Source organism: Rhinolophus hipposideros (assembly GCF_964194185.1).
Source record: "Rhinolophus hipposideros genome assembly, chromosome: 22".
Taxonomy (NCBI): Eukaryota; Metazoa; Chordata; class Mammalia; order Chiroptera; family Rhinolophidae; genus Rhinolophus; species Rhinolophus hipposideros.
In genome coordinates, this window is record NC_138068.1 from 24,226,536 (window position 1) to 24,247,216 (window position 20,681).

At 47.8% G+C, this 20,681-nt stretch overlaps 1 protein-coding gene across 4 annotated transcripts; it reads right to left on the bottom strand.

Moving 5' to 3' along the window:
* Window positions 1–3,193: 3,193 nt before the first annotated feature.
* On the bottom strand, window positions 3,194–20,207 carry PDYN (prodynorphin). 4 transcript variants are annotated; one of them, XM_081033758.1, is made up of 4 exons: window positions 20,111–20,207; window positions 15,695–15,766; window positions 6,800–6,943; window positions 3,194–5,422 (listed from the first exon to the last, which is right to left on the bottom strand). In XM_081033758.1, exons 3-4 carry the CDS (start codon window positions 6,926–6,928, stop codon window positions 4,781–4,783), a joined length of 771 nt encoding a protein of 256 aa, XP_080889884.1. In that variant the 5' UTR covers window positions 6,929–6,943; window positions 15,695–15,766; window positions 20,111–20,207; the 3' UTR covers window positions 3,194–4,780. The 4 variants fall into 4 exon arrangements, with proteins under 4 accessions (XP_080889884.1, XP_080889882.1, XP_080889881.1 ...); XM_081033756.1 differs by having other exon boundaries at window positions 20,126–20,191; XM_081033755.1 differs by lacking the exon at window positions 20,111–20,207 and adding an exon at window positions 17,021–17,862.
* Window positions 20,208–20,681: the final 474 nt, after the last annotated feature.

Here is a 20,681-nt window from a genome sequence, read left to right on the forward strand (position 1 = left end):
AATGTCAAAATGACATCTATTAGGGCACCATTGTTCCTGACACTGTCGTGGGGATTTTTGTGGTCTTTGCATTGGGGCCTTTAATTAACAGACAAGCGCCATCACTGGGCTCGCTTGTGTGGTGGGCTTGGAGTTGGGGTGGGGGAGGGGTGACGTGAATCCGAGGGATCATTATGATTGTCATGATCATTATGACAAGACTTTCCTCGCTGACGATGGGGTACGGCGTTGTCGTGGAAACCGCGTGCTTATTAATAACGCACTATTTTAATGTTACCAAGATGTTGACATCCCTTCACCCACGCCTGCTCTGTGATCACTCCACAGTGGCCTTGGTGACATGGACAAAGAATGAGTACTCTGCAAGGCCTGTGATGTTTTTATTCCAATTCTTCCTCTGGCTTTCTCTTCATCCCCACAAACAGCTCATAAAAAAAATGATCACCCCTTTGGGGTGCTGAAAATGTTCTATACTGTGATCTGAGTGGGGGCTCACACAGGTGTAGACATATGTAAGAATCCATTAAGCCCCACACTTAAGATTCAGTACCCTTTACAGCACATATGTTTAGTCGATTAAAAAAATTTTTTTAAATTTCATCCTTTTCTTACCACCGGGAGGATTTTGTCTTTTCCACAGGTGTGTGCCTGACTCAGGTGACGTCTGGAATGGCATGATCAGAGGCACCACCTGATAAGAGGGGACAGCAAATTGTGTCATGCCCCTCTTGTATGTCAGTACATCACAGACTTTCTATTACTGAATCCTCACCTCTGTGCAAAGAGCTCAGTCTTTTTCTCCCCATTTGACAGATTGGAAACTGAGGCTCAGTGAAGTGCAGAGCCACCCAGGAAAGGGGCATCTGAACTCAAGTCTGTAGGACCCCTAGCCAAGCTCTTTCCACCTTGTATGCACATGCCTCCTTGACCAAGTGAAATGCGTCCAGAAAACGAAGTCCAGAACAATTGCATTCCAAGTCATGGGGGAAAATATAGGAATCCATAACATATGGGGAAAATTTTTTTAACCCCCAAAAGACTGTTTTTCATAAAAAAAAAGAAGTCACAAAATCGTGGTGAGAGAGCTATGTGTCTTATCCCAAACATACTGTTGTTTGTCTTAGTCAGTACTTTTAAGAAAAATATTACTTGCCTACATTGAAAAAAAAATGAAAACCCAGATTTCTGCGGTCCCTTAAATATCAGATCTGGCTACTCTGGGCCCACGTTCCCCATGGTGTACCCTCTCGTTTGCCCGAGTTGGCACCCAGCCACCTTCACTCATTGGGGGTGACCATCTACTGTTTGGTGGGCTGGCATTCATTTGTTCTCCTACTGGGAACCATGCTCCAATTTTCCTGTTGAGAACCACCTTATTTCCCACTCCTAATCCAGCGACTTTGAGTTGGGTTGAATCCATCCCTGGCTCCAGTGGTATACAGGAGTGGTTCAGTCCTCACCAATCATAGCATCACATTAATATGTCCACGATGATTGCCTCATCTCAGGATTGGACATATGACCCCATTAGAGCCAATGAGGTGCATTGAAACTTTAGGATTTGCTGTGAAAATAGCATACTGGACTTGAACTTGCATGAGGTAGCCTGGAGCTGCTGTCAGACACCTCAAAACCATGTGGAGTCTTAGAATTAAGCCAACACAGAAGAAAAAAGAGCCTAGTAATGGAGAGGTTCTGGTGTCCTTACTGAGCCCCTTGATCAAGCTCTACCTGAAGCTAATGTCTGTATTCTCCATTTATGCGAGCCAACAAATGATTTGTTGTTTGTTTGTTTGTATCTTTAAATTATTTGAAATAGTTAAGAGCCATTTGTTTGCAAGTAGCAGAAAAGTCTTCCCTAAAGAAGCTTCTGGGCTAGCAGCTAGCAGGAGCAGGACCCAATGTGTAAAAGTGACAGAAACCTAAATTTTAACCCAACATAAAGATGGAATTCCCAACACTGAATCATTAAGAAGTAGCAATATGTTGTGAAATCCAAGTCAATGAATGCATTCAAGCAGATTAAAATTTATTATCAATGTGTCAAATTTGGCACAACGTAGGTGGTTGGAGATAACCCCAACCAGGTTCCTTCCAACTTGACGATCCAATGAATATCAAGAATGGGATATTCCTTAAGAAGGATTTCTTGAACACCCCAGGGAGATTTTTACCCTCCCCCTATTATCCATTATTACTAAATACCAATTGTTTTCTTCACAACGATTACTCCTATGTAAATTTTTATTTAAAATTTAAATGTATTTAGGTTTTATCTTTAATTTTAGATTTATATTTTTGTTTACTTGTTTATTGCTGTCTTCCTCCACTGGACTGTAAGTTCCATAAGCGCAGAAACCGTCTCCATTTCATTTTTCTGTAACTCCAGCACCTAACAAAAGGCCTACCACACAGGAGGCCTTCCATTAACACTTCGTTGAATGAATGTGAGAATGAATGAGGCCTCCGTGATTCTGTGTTTTCCAAGAAGTCACTCAGAAAGCCAGGGTCCATGTGGAACCCACATGGGCTGGAGTCACCGAGTCTTTCACACAAGGCCTATTTATGCCATTTAATGCCTATTAATGTCATTTCAGTAAAGGACATTATGCCACCTATTCTCCACAGTGCTCTTCCTGCCTGGCACACTCACCTTGTCCAGGGACATTTTTTTCTCGTGCCCTGGTCATGCAGCATAGAAGACAGCCCCTGGGAGTTCATAGGGCTCAGGCTCCCTCTGCAGCACCTCCCATTGCTCTCCCCACTGTGTGGCTGGGTGCCTGAGCTTTGCCACCGTTCCATAAGACAATGTAGAAAGGAAATCCTCATTTACTGAGCACCTACTATGTTCTAGGAGCTTTGCATATATGATCACATGTAATTCTCACAGCCACCTTACAGAGTTGGTACTCTCAGTCTTTATTTTATTAGTCTTTATTTTACTGAATTAAGGCTTAGAGAGGTCAAGTGATTTACTCAAGGTCACACAGATGTCAGATTAAAGGCTATGACACTCTAAGTTTGTGCTCTTTCTATAATTCCATATTTGATTTTCAAAACTGAAAAATGTGTGTGTGTGTGTGCAGGGGTGCGCGCGCATGTGCACATGTATATTTTTCATTCCCTAATACTCTTTTCTGCAAATGGTGTTTTCCCTCTCTGGGGACTGAGGCAATACACATACACACAGTCCCCAAGTCATCAGCAATTTTATTTATTTATTGTATGGGAGGAATGGGAAATAACACAGGCCTGTTAAGGATTAAGCAAATTCCAAGTAAACTGCATAAATGGGATTTTTAAAAAGCACACAAAGTAACCCTAAAACAATCGATACATTTCAGAACGTCATGAGCCAGCTGGGGGTTGCGCATGAAGAGGTGTGCTCAGTAAGATCTTATACAAAATAACCAGATTCAAGTCCATTTCTTCTCCTATCCAGCTCAGCCTCTTGGACCCACAAACCTAACTATAGAGCTTGAGGACAAATAAGCAAAAGAGACAAAGAGATAGAGACAGAGGGAACTATGATTGAAACCAAGGCATCAGGAGATCTCCGCCTCTGATTCTGGGTTATTTGAATCAAGGGAACTCATTCGACATCAAGCACTTAATCATTGCAGCTCTCTCTGTGGTTTCATTGTGAGACATCAAGAGGAAAATCATTACGGGGGTTTGAGGAGGGCCTTTTTCTCACGGTTACTCTGGATTCCCTTACTCAATGCCCACTTGCATATGCTTGGCCAGATGGCTCGGACTCCTGGCAGCGGATTCAGCTGCTCAAGAACATGGCTGTGCTTAACCTCAGCAACTTGACTCAGCTTCAGTTCGTCCTGGGGTAGGACTGTGATACTGATCACATTAATTAGTTTAATGAGGGCTGAGGGAACTGGTCCACATTTTGAATTTGTTGCACAGAACAGATTGGTTTGCCTCACTCCCTCCTCGATCATTTCAGCATTCAAAGGAGAACTGCTCTCTTTAACCATTTGGGAAAGTGGTTATCAACGCAGACTCCCCTCCTGTGAGGAGCTGGGCGCTGTCCAGGGTACTGAGATGGACCGGAGTTCAGGAACCCAGTTCTATGAGATGTGTGTTTCTAAACAATGAGAATTCAGTGTACATTGACTGAACATGTAACCCACTGGAAGACTGAACTTTCTAGTGTCAAAATTCCTGCTCCAATAAAAGGCAGTGTCTGAGCATTTTACCTAAAGCATAGTCTCCAAAGTGGGGTTCACAAGGAGATACTTTGAGGTTTAGGAATAAAATGTTGGGATTTCTATTTGTCTGTTTGTCTTGTTTTTCATTTCAATCTTTTGTATGTTTTATGATACATGTATATACTACCTAAATGAATATATCTGCATATGGGTATGTTCATGTTTCTTCCGAGAAGGGCATGTGATCAGCAAAGCTTGGAGACAATAGGTCTAGAGGGACGAAGAACAAGTCAGCCTAGATTAATGGAATTGGGGAGTCACATGAATGGGGTGGAGGGATTGGTATCAAAAGCTGCTCCTGGTGGTAGTTTAGAGATCTAGGATCTGAGCCAAGCACTAAGCCTATTGGAGAGAGGAACCTCCATCTTTCCCCTGCACTGACCCCAGACAGATACTGCACTCCAGGCAGGAGAGAGACAGGCTGGGTTTGGAGGTTTTGTAGGCAATGCTGAACTGAGATGGGGACAGGCAATGTAGGGAGGAAGAATGAGTGCACTCCAGTCTGGAAGGGGGTCAGGAGAGCTCCTGACTCACGTCCATAAGGTGGAGGGGGGTGTTTAAGCATCAAAAAGCTCTCTAGAGTAGGCAATAGGGTCTTCCTGAGACCGAGTTACTACCTTGAACTGCCGTCGGAGAAAACCGCCATAGCGCTTCTGGTTGTCCCACTTGAGTTTGGGACGGATGCGCCTCAAGAAACCTCCATAGCGTTTGTACAGGTCCTCGTGGCCCACTCTATCCCCATCCCCAGCCCCAGCCCCAGCCACCTCTGAGCTCCTCTTGGGGTATTTGCGCAAGAAGCCCCCATAGCGTTTGACTTGTTCCTTCGGGTTCCCCTCAGCAGAATCTAGTGTTCCAGCTTCTATGGCGCCATCATTCAGCTGGGTGCCCCCCACCAGCTCTGACTCCACTCCCTCCCCCAACCTGTCAGAAAGACCTCTGAGCTTCTCTGCAAGGCTCCTGCTCGGAGATTTCTCCTCTGTTGGAGTGCTGAGGAGGAATCTGTTTTTCTCCAGCTCCTTCAGGAAGGGCCTCGTGCGCGTGGCCAGCTCACTATTGGGTTCTTCCAGAACAATGTTGCTCTCCAAGTCTTCCTTGCTATTGAGTGCAAGGGGGAAGGGGGTGAAAAAAGACAGAAGGCCCTTGCACCTCTCCCACTCCTCAGCAGGCAGCAGGGCAGCCTGGCATTCCAGGGAGCAAATCTGCAAAAGACCCCAAAAGACCACAGTAGTAATGTCAGCCCCATCAAACTGTCAAAGCACATGTACTCCCGTGCCCCAGAGAGTCCTCTGTCCAATGTCTGAGAAAATCAAAATTAGCTGTGATCACTAAGCCCCCTGCCCCCAGCTGCCCACTTTAATGCTTCCAATGGTACATAAAGGTAGATAATATCATGCACATGTAAAAAATGAGGAAATAGACATGGAAAAGTGAAACAGCTTTCTCAAAGGCACATGGCTACAGGTGGCAATGCCAAATCTGGAAGTGAGATCTTCCCAGAGTGCCTTGCTGAGCTCACCCATCATTTCTACTTCTGACTCCAGAGGAAGCAGTTGGTTCTCCCAACCTTTCCTTGGAAGGGTGCTGCAAACACTTCATAGAGCAGGACAAAAACAATGCATAATGGTGGAAAGAACACATGAAGGGACCTCAAATCTGGGGGTGTTGGGAGAATTCAAACATCATGATGATGACAATGATGATGACAGTGATAACAATACTGGACAATTCTGGAATTTGGACCGAGGACGTTTAATGCCAGGAGTCCTCACGCTTAACCACTGCTCTGTCCTGAGATCATGTATGTATGGATGGACAGCACCGGGCAAGCTGGGCTCATCTCAGTAGAGTGGCTAGAACTGTGCATTTATTATGTTGCATCATGATCTCGTGGAATCACCCCATTTTGCAGATGAGAAAACTAAGGCTCAGAGAGAGGGTTCCAGAGTCATGGAACTATTAATAGAAAGTGGCAGCTCCAAAGTCTCCATTCTGTCCACAATATCCTTAGTACCTCTACTCCAGCCGATCTGCTCTCACAGGTGAAAAACATGGGGAAGCTTGACTCAGAACAAAGCCCCTGAGGCTGAGGCAGAGATGCTAAGACCCAGGAGAGGTATTAAAGTTTGGATCCCATCAACCAGATCCTGGTATTTAGATGTGGTAGAATGAACTCCTTCTATGAGAATGACTAGATTTGGAGGTGCCCATCATCCTGGTGCTAAGAAGCCCTGAAAAATTACCCTAGGCCTGTTGACTCTCGAAGTCAGTACACCCCATGAATGACACTCCTTGTTGCCAGGCATCAGGCTCCCTGGAAACCAGAGTCTCTGTCTGCAACCTGAGTAAGCCCATGGTGGTGAGGTCTGGAGAGGAGCCAAGAGTTGAAAAACAGCAGCCCTTGGATACCCAAGCTGACCACAGGGCAGGACATGCCCTGCACAGGTGGACGAGTACACAGGACTGATATACTGCTGCTTAGGCCTGCTACCTTCCCTCTCCGAGCTTCGCACACTGGCGGTCCCGTCTGTATACATTCCCCAAGGATTGGGCATCCAGACGCCTTGCCTGAAACCTACCAAGGGGTTGATGGGCTTGGGCCCATCCTGGGTCTTCACAGCACACAAGGCGCAGTGCGATGGGCAGTCCGCTGTGGCAGAGGAGAGCATAAGGAGGCAAGCAGCCATCACCAGCCCCGGCCACACCATTCTTCTTGGCTTTTCCTGCAGGGGAGGGAGAAAGAGAAAATAATGAAATCTGTGATCTGCTCTGGGGTGTATCCTGAGCCTTCAGTCATCTCATCAATGCCTGCTCGCTGTACCACAAGGCAAGCATCCTGGTTCCCATTCTACAGATGGGAACAGAGGCCTCGAGAGGCACAGTGGGTGCCCAAGGCCAAGGGTCAATGAAGGAATTCACATGCGCTGAGTGCCAGCTGTGTGCTAGGAAATTTCCTGTGTTCACACTCAATCTGAGCAATCGCTCTGAAGGTAGGTTGTGCCACTGGACAGATGGAGAAATTGAGACTCAGTGAGGGGGAGTGATGGTCCATACCACTGGGTAGTGGACAGGCCAAAACTTGACCTGGGTCAGTCATCCTTCAAAACCCACTTTGATCACCCACCAAGCCAGAAGTACTCAGCCATCCACTCTTCTGAGTTCTCTGAGGCGTCCATCCACCTGCCTTTGCCCCTTGCTCCTTAAGCTATTCCCCAGGCCAGTCCTTTCTGCGCTGTAATGTCCCTGGAATTTACCTTTTCCGCCCCAGCACTTCTGCTCACCCTGGACATAGTTCCACCTCCATCCATCTCCATGCTGGCTTCCCTGCCTCCAGTTCCTTCTCTGATTCCTCCTGCCCTGCTCAGCATATCAATTCTGTGATCAGACGTGTTGGGGTGGGTCATACCTGGCCCTTCTCCTAAATGTTAGGGACACCTTCAATCCCATCCCTACATCCCAACACTTTAGGTCTGGGTTCCAACCATATCCAGCTACTTGCAATTCCCCCAATGAATCTATCAGGCCCTGTCCCACCTCTGGGCCTTTGCACATGCTGTTCCCTCTGCCTGGAAAACCCTTCCTGTCCTCCTCTGTTACTTGTCATTTATGTCCTAGATTAGATATCACTTTGTCCAGGCAGCTTTCCCTGATATCCTACACTGGGTGGGCATCTCCTCCTTTGTATTCTCCCAGCAACTTGTGCCTCCTCCAATCAAAACACTCCACTATTTGGTAATTAGTTATATGAGGCTTTAGACTTCATTCCCACGAAGACTTTAGACTTTGTCTTGTCTTCGGCTCTGAAATGTTCTCTCTGCGTTCCTCAAGCATACCATGTGGCTCCTACTCAGGGCCTTCGCACTTTCTGTTTCGTTGTCTGCTGTACCCTGACCTGATTCTCCCAGGTCTCGCTCCTTCTTATAATCAAATGCATTCCATGTCACATCGCCCAGGAGGTGTTGGCTGACTCCCGTATTTAACGGGGTTTCCTGGGTCTCACATTACCCTTGTTTCATTGGCATCTGTCCTATTGTTTGATGTTTATTACAGTTGTTGTTTGTTACCATCTCCCCCACTAGAATGTTGGCTCCTTAGGGGCACAGACGCTAATGGTCACCGTCCCTGCTGTATCCCAGCACCTACAATCCTGACTAATACATAGTAGGCCCTTAATAAATACTTAGGCGGATGAATTAATGCTTTACAAATAGTCTGTTAAAAACTGTCCCTTTCATAGTTAACTCCTTATAAACCAACTATGAAACGCCAAAGCCGTTCAAATGAGGGCACAGGGCACTTCTCCCAGCTGGAAATGGGGAGTCCCCCAAGACGCCTGCCTGGGGCAGGGTCCCACGCTCCTACCCGCCTGGTACTGTGGCCTGCTTCCTCTAATGCTGCTGTCAAGGATGGCTGTCCTCCTTCCCTCCTCCAGGTGCCCCATTCCTGCCAACTGCCCTGTTTGTTCAGGTGTTTAAGGGGTTTAGAAGATTCCACCACATGGCCCCATGCTGTAGCCCAGAGCCAGTGTCCCTCCTTAGAACCCACAGTAGATTCTTCCACCAAAGCGTGCCTAGCAGTGATCCCAGCCACCATTTATGAAGCCCCTACTGTGCTTTGGGCCTCGAGCTAAAGCCCTAAATCCATCATCTCATTTATTCCTCCCCAGTGAAGTGGGCGCTTCCGGTTCTGTGAATTGCCCATCCCTCCCGCGAGTGGTAAAGCTGGGGTGCAAGGCCGTTTTATCTGACTCCTCACACATGTGCCTTTAATGATTACAATGTCTAGAACACCTGATTCACTATCAGCTGAACCCCGCCCCCCCAAGAAGCCCAGAGGGCTCGATGCACAGCTCTTTGACTTTTATATTGTTCTCAATCCACCCACCAACTCAGAGGTGGGCATCATTATTCCCGCTTTATAAATGAGAAAACTGGTGTTCTGAGAGGCTTGCTAAATCTCCTGAGGTTGCAGAGCAATTAGAAATGAGAACTCAGGGCCGTCTGCCTCTCTTGGGCGAGACAAGGTCTGCTCCCCTAAGCGGGGAGGCTCAAAGAAGAAAACTCAGGGAAGAGGCCTGTGTCTATCCCACGTCTCTCTCCTGTGCTCGAGTTTCTCTCACGCTCTACCAGCTGCCAAATGGATTTGGGTTCCAGGCGAGAGAGCTGTACCACTTATATGCAGATTCAAATCAGGCAGTTGATGTTTTCTCTGATACCAGCAATGGCTGGGCTGGCCTGTTGCAAGATGAGCAGTGAATTAACCAGCTGGGGAGGGAAGCCTCTACCAAACTCTAACTCCTGGCCAGAGGCTTCCCACACAGCGTGGCTGTTGCAGAAGGAGGCCCTTTTTGAGACTGCTTTGTCCTGTGTAAAAATAGTGCCAACATCCTTTCCTTTCATCCATTACCTTTATATTTAATAATAATAATTCTAGCTGGTTGTTAAGCACTTCAAATGTTCTCAGCAATTCTCAGGATGAACTCATTTGTCCTCATCGCAACTCCATGGGGTGAGAACTATTGTCATGCCCATTTTATAGATGAGGAGAATGAATTAAGACACCTGCCAAGATTCTAAGGCTAGTAAGTGGCCAAGCTGGGATTCGTACCCAGGCAGTCTGCCTCCAGAGCCCGCCTTCTTCACCAGGGAGCATGGATGGGCCCAGTCCCTCCAACCCACCCCTCCCCAGCCTCCTGCTTCTCCCTCCAGGGGTCCGTATCAGCCTCCTCCTGGCTCCAGAGCCTCATGTTGCCTCTAAGATGCCCTCCACACAGCAGTCAGAGGACAATTCTGAAACGCCAGTCTGACTGCCGCCCTGCTTTGTATCCCAGCTCTCCATGGCTTTTGAGAGGAAGTGCACCCCATAGCTGGGGCCTCAAGGGCTTTCCTACTGAGAAGGAAATTGACCAGGGCTCATGGTATGCCAGGCCCTGTGCTGAGTCCCATGTGCATCTTAATGCAAGGGGTCTTTATAACAACCTTATAAGTCTCGGACTAATATTCTCCCCATTCTACAGATGAGGAAACAGAGGCACAGAGAGATTGCACCACCTGTCTAAGGTACCTCAGCAAATGCATAGCACCCAGACTGGGTATGAGCTCCATCTGACCTGAGCTTGACCACACCTTCTCTTAATTCCAAAGAATGCCCCAAGCGCCCCATCTTCCAAGCTTTTGCACATGGGGTTCCATCTGCCTGGAACATGTTTCTCACCCCACCCATCCATTCCCATCTCCTGACCTGACTGACTCTTATTTGTTCTTCAAAACTCAGTCTCAGTTGCCTCTTCCAGGAAGTCTGTCTGGATTAGGCTTCTCCTCTGAGCTCCCACAATCACCTGTGCTGGCTCTATCACATAATTACCTTTTTCTCAAGGACAGAGATGGAGACACTGGAGTTTGTGCAGGGTCAAGTGGGGCTGAGGCGTCTGGCTTCCTCCTCCCAGCCTAGCACATGGCAAGCGTCCAGAGGTGCAAACTGGCTGCTTGCAGGACAAGCTCAGCAAATAGGCAGAAGGTAGTCTGACGTGCACAGGGATTTAAAAATCTTTTTTTTAATTTTAAAAAGAAATTTAAAATTTTTGCTGCCAGCATTTTTAAATTGGGAAAGTTTTACATTTTAAAAGTCTCAATTTCCAAATATTTTTTAAAATCAAAAGCCTTGGAGACAAGAGGCCTGCATTCTAATCTGGCAACAGTCACAGAGGGGACACATGTGACCTTGTCATCATTGTCCCCACCCTGTGGCTTCCCTCATGTCTGCCCCTGCAGAGCACCTGATAGACATTTGGGTTTGCAACCCCTGGATTGCCCAACAACTGTTACAACCAGGAGAAGTGATAAGGGGTGGGAGGTACAGATGGTGAGAAAGGAGAAGTGAGACTTCTGATTTCTTTCTGACCCAGAAGCAGGGTCAACAAGTGTTTTGTAATGTGGATTCAAATCCCACCACTTATCACCAGTTTGGGGAAATTACTTAAGTCTGTTGTGCCTCAGTTTTCTCAGCTATAAAATGGGACTAATAATAATGCTTCAGAAGGTTGGTGTAGTAATTAAATAAGCGATCATGTATAGAATGCCTGGCACATAGTAGGTGCTTTAAATAGTAGAGTATGAAGGCTCCATGCCAATAGTACTTGGGCTACAGGAGATGGGAAAATAAAAGGGCAAAAAGGAGTGATAACAGAGGGCTTGGAACACAATAGAGGGGAAACTACAAAAAAACTGTTGAATGAATTAATTGCCATATGCAAGGGGCCTACTATGGGCCAGGTGGGGCCAAGTGTTCCTTATTCATGGTCATATCAATCCAATAACAGCCACCACTTCTCAAGAGCTTTCTAGGTGCCAGGCTGTGTGTTATCACTTCACACATATTATTCTAATCCTCACAACAACCCAAAGGGAGTGTCTTTATACTCAATGTGAAGGGGACAAGACCGAGACTGGGGGAGGAGTTCACTTGGCTTTTAAATGAGAGTTAGGCTTTCTACCAGATGTTCTGGGTTAAAAGGTGACTCTAATAGAGACATATCAGCTCTGAGATTTTCCTGAGAAAGCCTACTTCCTTCCTTTTGTAAAATAAACGAATTACTGAGCAGATTATTGAGATGGGACCCAGGGGGAGCATTTTCTCTTTTGCTGTGAGGATTTGCTTGGAAGTCATACATCAGACGTAGCCCTGACTTCTTGTCATTTCTGATTTGGGATGAGCTGAGAAGAAGAACTTGGCCGTTCATCGATGTGAGAGGTGGAAAGCAAACCCCTTAGTGAGCTAGAAGGGCAGCAGCAGGCACACAGACCCCAGTGGAGGGGCTTCTTTCATGGACTTGGCAGGCCAGGGGGCCTCCCAATGGCTCCCCCAAAGAAAAACCCTCCACATTTGCAAGTTTCTGAAGCATTTCCTCAGCCACTGCCTCATGGCGCTTTGTGACAGCCCCGTGAGGGAAGCATGAACTGGTGGAGGAGGGAGGGTGAGTCTCCCCTAAGAGGAAAGGAAATTTTGGACTCACCAGCCTTCATAATCACAAGGTCCCATTCCTTATAATTAATCTCTTTCTCTATATGTACATATCCTATTGTTCCCGTTTCTCTGGAGAGCCCTGACTCCCACAACACCCATCCCATTTGTTCACGTCCTGTCTGGGGCTGCCTTCATACCACGAAAGCAGAGCTGAGTATTGAAACAGGGACTGTCAGGGCCAGAATGCCAAACATACTTACTACCTGGCATTTTAAGGAACAAGTTTGCTGACCCCTGTCTTCGTTACTTTTATAATCATTTTATAACTCTAATTATTCTAATAGTTTTGAAGCTTATCTTGGAAAATCAGAGGGGAATCAATCACTCTCCTCTCTAAACCTGGGTCTTCTCATCTGTAAGTGGGATGGTGTCACCTTCCTGCCATGTCTCCATAACAACAGACTAAGATAGCATCCGGCATAGGGCCACCACATAGTAGGCCCTTTTTTCACCCAGGGCCCAGAGCTCCTTGAAAGGGAAGAGACCACTTGCCCTATTATCTCCTCTTGATGCTATTTCTACATTGTAGTCTGTGGACTCAGAGGAGCAGCAAGCGTTTTTATTTAAAAAGCCAGCATGGAATAATAATGGCTTGATTTAACATCGCAATTATCTCTCCAAGCACTTTATTGCATATGATTATCCCTATTTGATAAGAGAGGAAATGGGAAAAGGGAGAAATGAAGTCACTTCGTTAAGGTCACATCATGAGTCAGGAGGGAAACGGAGACAGAGCTGGGGGCCTCCCACACCCAGGTATGAATTGAACTGAGGAGATGGCGTCCTTTCAATGACCCTCCAACAACACGCATCACAACAACCAACTAGCACTGCGTTGCTGCTCTGTGCCAGGTGCCAGGGTCTCCCATGAAGCTTACGGGAGAGGTGCTATAATTACAAGTTCGGATTCCAGGTAGGAGGGGTGAGAACCAAGTGACAAAGCGCCCCCAAGTTCCCAAGCACAGACGTGGCAGATTTGATATTCTCTGAGTTCCGAGCATTCACTGTTTAAGGCACAGCTCCAGGGCCAAACTCATTGCTATGTATTTTATCTCAATTATTGCATTTTCACCTCAGGAGAATCCAGCAGCCTGGGCACTATTAGCCCCATTGTCTAGATGGGGAAACAGACTCAGAAAAGCAAAACAGTTGGGTCAAGGTGAAGAGGCCAGTACACAGCAGAAGAGGACTTCACAGTCAGACTGTGACTCCCCTCCACAAACCATCCCTGAAGTCTGGGTACCCTCTAAATGTCCATCAGATCCCCCCCCACAAGACTCTCAAATTCCTGAAAATGAAACTATTTCAAAAGTTTTAACTCACTCGAAAATATATAAAGTTCTTTGTGGGTCTCTTAGTGGGCTGACAAAAGGAGATCCCGAAAACTAGAGCAAGAGTGATCTTTTGGCCTTTAGCATCCTTACCAGAGAATGGATTACCCATTTAGGGGGATGGAGGGCCCAGGTCTGAAAGGAAAGTGAAGCCCCCATTTAGTCCAGCAAGAATCAAATCCCAGAACATAGGACGAAGGCCCATGCCAGGGACAGCCACCTCTCTGGGGCCATTTGTTGTGCTGAGACCAGCGTGAACGATGGCTTTGCAGTTGATGGTCACGGTGGGATCGTCAACGGCATTTCTAAAAGAATGTATTTCAAGAGCAGGATTCACATGGAACGCCCACCCTTTGTTACTTGATGCAATTATGGGATGGGGAGAAAGGCAAAGGAAGGTGGCCCAGAGAGAGATGGCAGTGAAGAGAAAGAGAAAGGGGGGATGGGCAGGGCACTAAATAGGGAGGCAGAAATGTGACTTGCCATCTCAGAGAGAGATGATACCTAGAAAATCAGAGCGTGAGATAGATGACAGACCATGTGGGAAAAGAAAATAAAGATGAGAAATAGAGATGGAGAGAGGGTGACTGGGAATGAGAAGAAGGAGAAGGTATGAAAAAACGGAAGAGGAGAGAGAGGAGAGGGGGAAAAAAGAGGGAAGGGGACAAAATGACAGTGAGAAGGTAAGAAAGGAAGTGGACTTTGATTCAGGAGGTTGACCTACTATGTGCATCTCAAGCACCAATTCTCTCCCCCTGCCAGTGGGCCAGACACCCAACCACGTAACAACTGCTCAGTAAACCCTTGTCAGGTGTAACTGAACTGTCCAGCAATAGGTCAAGGATCCAAACGACAGTGGACCAATTGCCCCCTGGTGAATAGGCCTACAGCTTGTAGCTGACTGCTCTGGCCACCAGGGTGGCTGGATGGCGTCAGGGAGAATTCCCTTGAGCTAGGGGATATTCCTTCTGGACCTGGGCCATTCACCCTCCTGCCAGAAGCACTGATTTGGACCCAGCCTGGCAGGAATTCATGAGGTCCAACTTCAAAGGACCTAGGAATACCTCTTCATCTCCAGGGCCTGATCCTGGGCTAACCTGGGTGTCTCCAGCAAGGTTTACTGCCTGCCACAATGGCCAGCTCTGTCTCAGTGAAATCATTTTAGCCTTGTTCCAGACCAGTGAGGTTAACCAACATTTGCGAGTATGGTCTGAGACGCGTGAAAACCGTGAGAGCAATCAGCTAGCGGACTGCACTTTCTCAGACACGCTTTGAAATCAAACCACCAGTTATTGATCCCGCTCAGATTGATGGAAGACATCTAATAAATACAACAATTGTGAGAGAATGACCCTTTGAGGTGGGCAGTCAGGGGGAATCAGGGAGGATCGATCAAATGAAGATATAAAGTCTTCTGTTATGTGGAGAGAATGGGGTGGGGAGGGGAAAGTGGTGTCTGCCCCACAAACAGAAAGAGTAGACGTTAGATCCTGTTTCCTGGGCACTGCACACAGCATAATGGAGTGAGATGATCAGGGATTTTACAATAGATTGGGAGGAAGGGAGGGGTCCACCTGCCACTCAGAACAGTGAAAAACTTGAGCAGTCATACTAGTATTTATTGAGTACCTACTAAATACCACGTATATTACAGTAGCCCAAAAGAGTCTCAGAATAACCTCAGAATAACAGGAGGTGAACATTGTTATTCGTATTATACAGGTGAGAAAATTAATGCTCAGAGAGGGACAGCTACTATCCGAAAATCACACAGCAAATGAATGATGGGACTAGAACCCCGAACTGTCTGGAGTATTGTGAGACACACATTTACATGATATATGAAACATCCCTGGCTCCCAGGAATTACAAGAACCTAATTCCTTCCCATGTGTTTTAAGGGGATTGCAAGTTTCTCAAACAGCCCCAGAGTTGGTCCCTTTGCCTGCTCTGCTAAGACACTCTGGGTTCCTCAGGAACCACTGAGACATCCCACTCCCAGCTGCCAGCGGATCACAGGATTCGCAGGCCACCCATCACACCTCTAGCTCATCTGGCGCAAAGCAGTGGGCTTGAGATCCCTTCAGCAAACGCAAACCTCCTCCAGGCAGTGTAACTCACCTGCTTGGGCTGCAGCAACAGCTCCCCACCAACAGCTCCCCACGCAGATCTCAAAGCCTGGAGGTAAATGACCTGCAAAAATAGAACAAAAGGCAAGAAGAGGTGGGGTTGGGGGGTGGGGGAGAAGGTGAGGAGAAACGGGATAGAAGATGCAGCGGTGGGAGGGAGACCCGGGGGAGAAAATGAAGAGAAAAGGATTGACATTCTGAAACGTTTTGCAGTGGATCTTGGCTGGAATGCCTGTCAAATAAGAAAGACAAGCCTTGTCTATTTCACCAACCCTTGGAAGAAAGATGATAATGAAGACTTCGATCTATGAGAAGGGAGTTAAAATCAGATCCAATAACCTGAAGAGCTTGTTCCCCCTGAGAAGCTTGGAAGCTTAATTAGTGAATGTTTGTAAAGATTCTACATAAAAGATACCCAGGAAAAAGTAGGAGATGGCAGAATTCACTATTCGACCTCAGAGTCGTCGGCAGGCTTTTTTCCCTCAAACTCACCAGCTTTTTTTGCTAGAGTCAAACTTTGAGATGCTATAATACTTTCTTTGAACGTGAACATCTTTACCAGGCAGCAAATGGCTTTCCCATCAGAGCTTCTTGCCTACCTGTTAGACTCCTCTGGCTGTAATTTACATGAAAGCAACAAGTCCTTTCAAAGTAAAATTGACAAGAAAAGCCCTGCTAAGCCTGGGTCTCCTGGCATGTTGTCACTCTCGTTCGCCATCCCTTCCCAATAAAACAGCCCCAAACTTCATTTCTGTGTAGAATTACATCAAAAGAAGCCACTCAAACCAGCACTCTGTCAGCAATTAACCACGATCCGCAAAGAATGAAAAGGCTCAACTTGGTTGTACATTGATGTACACGATTCACGGTAAATGCCAGAGCCCTGAATCTCATTAACGTCCCCAAGCCCTTGTTCTCTAAGTCCAGTGAGAACCACTGACCTTTAAAATCACCCTGATTAGCTCAAACTCTCACTTCTTCCACCCAGGGTGTCGCCTCATTCTCGCATGGGAGCTGCTGTGTGGTGGATTGCAGGACCAAGGAGACCATGAAGCTAAAACCGAGGAGTGGACCTCTTGGGAGAGAGCCACCCAGCTGTTTAAGCCAGGGCTATACAGAGAGGGAAATTCCAAAGCACAGTCCGTCTTCCACTGATCTGTCTCTTGTAAACTAGCCTCTTAACTATAACTACGTCTGCTGTAATCAGACCCAAACCTGAAATGCCCCAGCCCGAGCTCCCACCACCTCCAGGTCCAGAGGACCAGGAAAAATAAATAAAACCGAGAGAGATCCCATCCCAGCGCCCCTCTGGATTTACCTGTACTCTTCTTTGTCCCTGTCAGCTTCTGCCTGAGCAGATCAGAGGGTTGGTAGCAAGTGGCTGGTCCAAGACCCAAGGGCCACTCTGACTCCGGTTTGGAAGGAGGTGCCAAAGAGGCAGCTGTGAGTGCCACCAAAGCCCCTTAGAATGGCAGTTCTGGTGCCTCACCCCCCCCTTTTATGGACGAGAGCCTCCCCCTGTTGCTCAGCCTTTGCTGAGCACAAGCTGCTCGGAGCCAATGGGGAAGTAGCTCTGAGCAGTCAGAGGCGCAGACCCCAGGGCCCTTCAACTCGAACTCCCTGGGCCCGACACAATAGGCTTCGTGACAGGGGATGTGGAGGAGGAGGCAGCCACGCTGGGGGGGGTGGATTCTGGGTGTAGTGCTGTTTGTCACTTGAAATCCGGCCACTTGAGTCTTTGATGCATTGCCAGGAGAGTGCCACAGAAAAAGAGAGAGAGAGGTAGGGAAGGACAGAGACAGAAAGAGTTACAGAAAGACAGAGAGACACAGAAAGAGAGTCAGAGAGGGACAAACAGACAGACAGGGAGATGGAGACAGATGGGGACGGACACAGAGAGAAGGAGCATGTGTCAGACAGATATAGAGACAGATGGAGACAGACAGAGAGAGAGGCAGAAAATCAGAGCGAAACGGAAAGATTCAGGGAGAATCAGAACTAGAGAAAGAGACTGTCAGAGAGATAGAGAGTGATACCGAAAAACAGAGAGACCCAAAGAGAGTGTCCAGGGAGTCAGAGATGAGGATACCCAAAAAGACAGGTAGAAACAGAGAGACAGAGTCCAAGGAAGAGCGATAAGGAAACCAAGAAAGAAGACAGTCAGACTCAGAACCCACACAGAGAGACACACAGACGCTGAGACACAGGCTGACGGAGTCCCAGAATATGAGAAGAGCTGAGAAAGGGAAGCAGCAGAGGAAGCCAGCAGGGGCGTGCATCACGCTTCCAGTGTCGTGTGCTGTGGCGATGCTTGTGTGTGTTGGACGCTTTTGTGCAGACATTTGCCTGCAACCAACAGTCGACTCTGGTAGATGCCTGAGCTGGTGCCAGGCACAGCCAGTCCTGGCAGGAACACAGCCCTTCCCCAGCAGCCAGGAGCTGCAGTTGACTTTTCTCTGGTGGCAACACAAAGTGAGTATCATGACATCCCCCCCACAAAAGATGGGCTGCGATGGGCCTTGGCACGTACGCGGGTGGGGGGGTGTGCCCACCTCACGTGTACCCTCGGCCCCTGCCAGAAGCAGATTGAAGGCAGCACTCCTTATGGCTACTTTCCAAAACGTAGGGGGTCTCTGAGTTTGGAAGAGAACATGTGAGTGTCTCCTCAGTCAATAGTACACAAGTGGTTGATGGGGGAGGCAGGACTGTTTCAGAAGTCTGGCAGGGGCAGCCCATTTCATGGGAACCTGTGTTGCATCAAGCAGTTAACCAAAGTCGTTGGGTTTTATCTTTAACACCTGGCCAGGTAGTGAATACTGTCCCCACCTTGCAGATGAGGAAAGAAAGGCTTGAGAGCTGAGAAACTTGCCCAAAGACACGCAGCAAATATGTCATCAAGCTAGACTCCAAACCCAGGTTAATCTGACCCAAAATCCCTGCCCACTCCCTCGCCCTTCTTTGAGCATGAAACCTTGAATCTGCCCACTGTCAGGGGTGGGGGCCAAGAGCTTCCTTCTCTGAGTCTCAGTCTCTCCAACTGTACAATGTAAGAGAGGGCTGTTCTAATAGTATTTAATATGTGGGTTTGATTCCCAGCTCTGCTACTCACGGTGGTGAGATCTTAGACGAGTTTCCAACTGCAGCCTCAGTTTCCTTATGTGTGAAATGGGGATGAGGCTATCCAGCTCATCGGGCTCTTGTGAGGGTGAAATAAGAGGATATGAGCAGCAGCATTTAACATAGAGATTCCTAATGAGTGCCCTGTCACCATCCGTCTTGTGGCTAATCACATCATTCCCTCTGTGACGCACCACGGTTCTCGGGGGCCTCGTTCTCTCCCTGCACCGGGTTCGTTCCAAGGAGGAAGATGGAAGGGGCCATTTGCTGATCACCTACTCTGTTTCAGACACTTCTGCATGTTTCACTAGATGCTCACAACAAGCAAACATGTTGAGGCAGATCAGGTTCAGGGAGGTCCCAGCCGCACAGGGAGGGAGGAGGAAATGAATCCAGTCCCATAAGCCCCAAAGCTCAGCTCCTGCACACCCCCTTCCAGCCTTGAGGGGAAGTCTCCCTCCTCCGTCCCAGGGAGGACTCTTCAGGATCTGAGCCTTGCCTGCCATCTTCTCCTATTCCCTTTTCCCAGGCAGCACATTGGGACTGACAGGCAGATACACACAACTTCCCGATGCCCTGTGTGGAAGCCCTCAGCCCCAGTGTCTGGTGGCTATGGCCGAGGTTTAGCACACACAGTACCGCCTCAGGCTGGCTTCTGTTCTCGCGACTCAGAGGACTTGGGTGGAGTCTGTTTATTGCCATCCTGGGAATGTGGGAGCCCTGGGGTGAGCTTCTTCTCCACTCCAAGGCCAAATCCTCGCCCCAGTTGCTCTCTGTCCTCCTTATTTTTCATCTCCTCCTCCTCTTCCTCAGCTCTATAAGCTCTTAGTAATAAGCTTGGAATAGACACAAGTTCTAAGAGATGGGATACAATGGCTTCCATTCCTGGAAGTCAGCAGGCACTGGAATAGAGAAGTAGGGGCCACTCTTATCTATTGTTCATCACACAAAGAAGGAAAGACAACCGGAGTAGCAATGCTGCGGGCAATCCTACTTTAAGCCAATAACGTTTAACATCTTTCACCCCCAGAGTCTATTGTCAGCCTCACAACAAATGGTTCATTCACTTGCTTTTCCTTTCCTTCTACAATGTCCTTTACACACAGGCAGGTCGTGGCCAGGAATAGCTTTCTCCCTGAGTCCTAGAAAAGCCTGTCATAAAGATCACCCCCTACCGGGCTCAGTGATGCCCGGGGTCACATCACAGCCGTGGGCAGTGGCACGTGGGACAGGAACCATGGAATGGGCACAGGCTCACTTGGGCTCAATCCCCATGCTCCCACTTACTCACTGCCTGGCAACTCACAGATATGTCACCCGAGCTCCTGCATGCTCTGGAGATAGGAGGACCAAACTAGCTTCACGCAGGTGTCAGGACCGATTCCGAAACTCCAGCAGGCTCCTTTCCCTGCATGTTCTCAGTGCATGATAAGTCTCCAGTGCAGATCTTGAAGCGGACGAAAAAGCAAAGACTAAAAAGCAGGCAGCATTTGAAACAACCCGCCCTCAAACCATTCTGTTAGGTGGGAATAAGGGAGAACTTGGCAGAAGACAGAAAAGTAAAAATAAAATAAAATAAAGCCAGTGTTTCTCAAGGGCTTCCTACATGGCAGGCCCTGTTGTACACCATTTACACACCTGGTTTTCCCAACAACCCTGTAATTAAGTGTGATTCTTACCCCTACTTTACAGATAAAGAACAGACTGGGAGAAAGGAAATCACTGGCACGAAGTCAGATAGCTAGAAAATGGCAGAGCGCAGGCTGAAACCAAGCTGTTGGACTCCAGGCTTGTACCCCAACTACAAGTTGGACTGCTTCCCACCTTCTCCCCACCCTGTCTCATGCTCGAAGTGCTGTGTG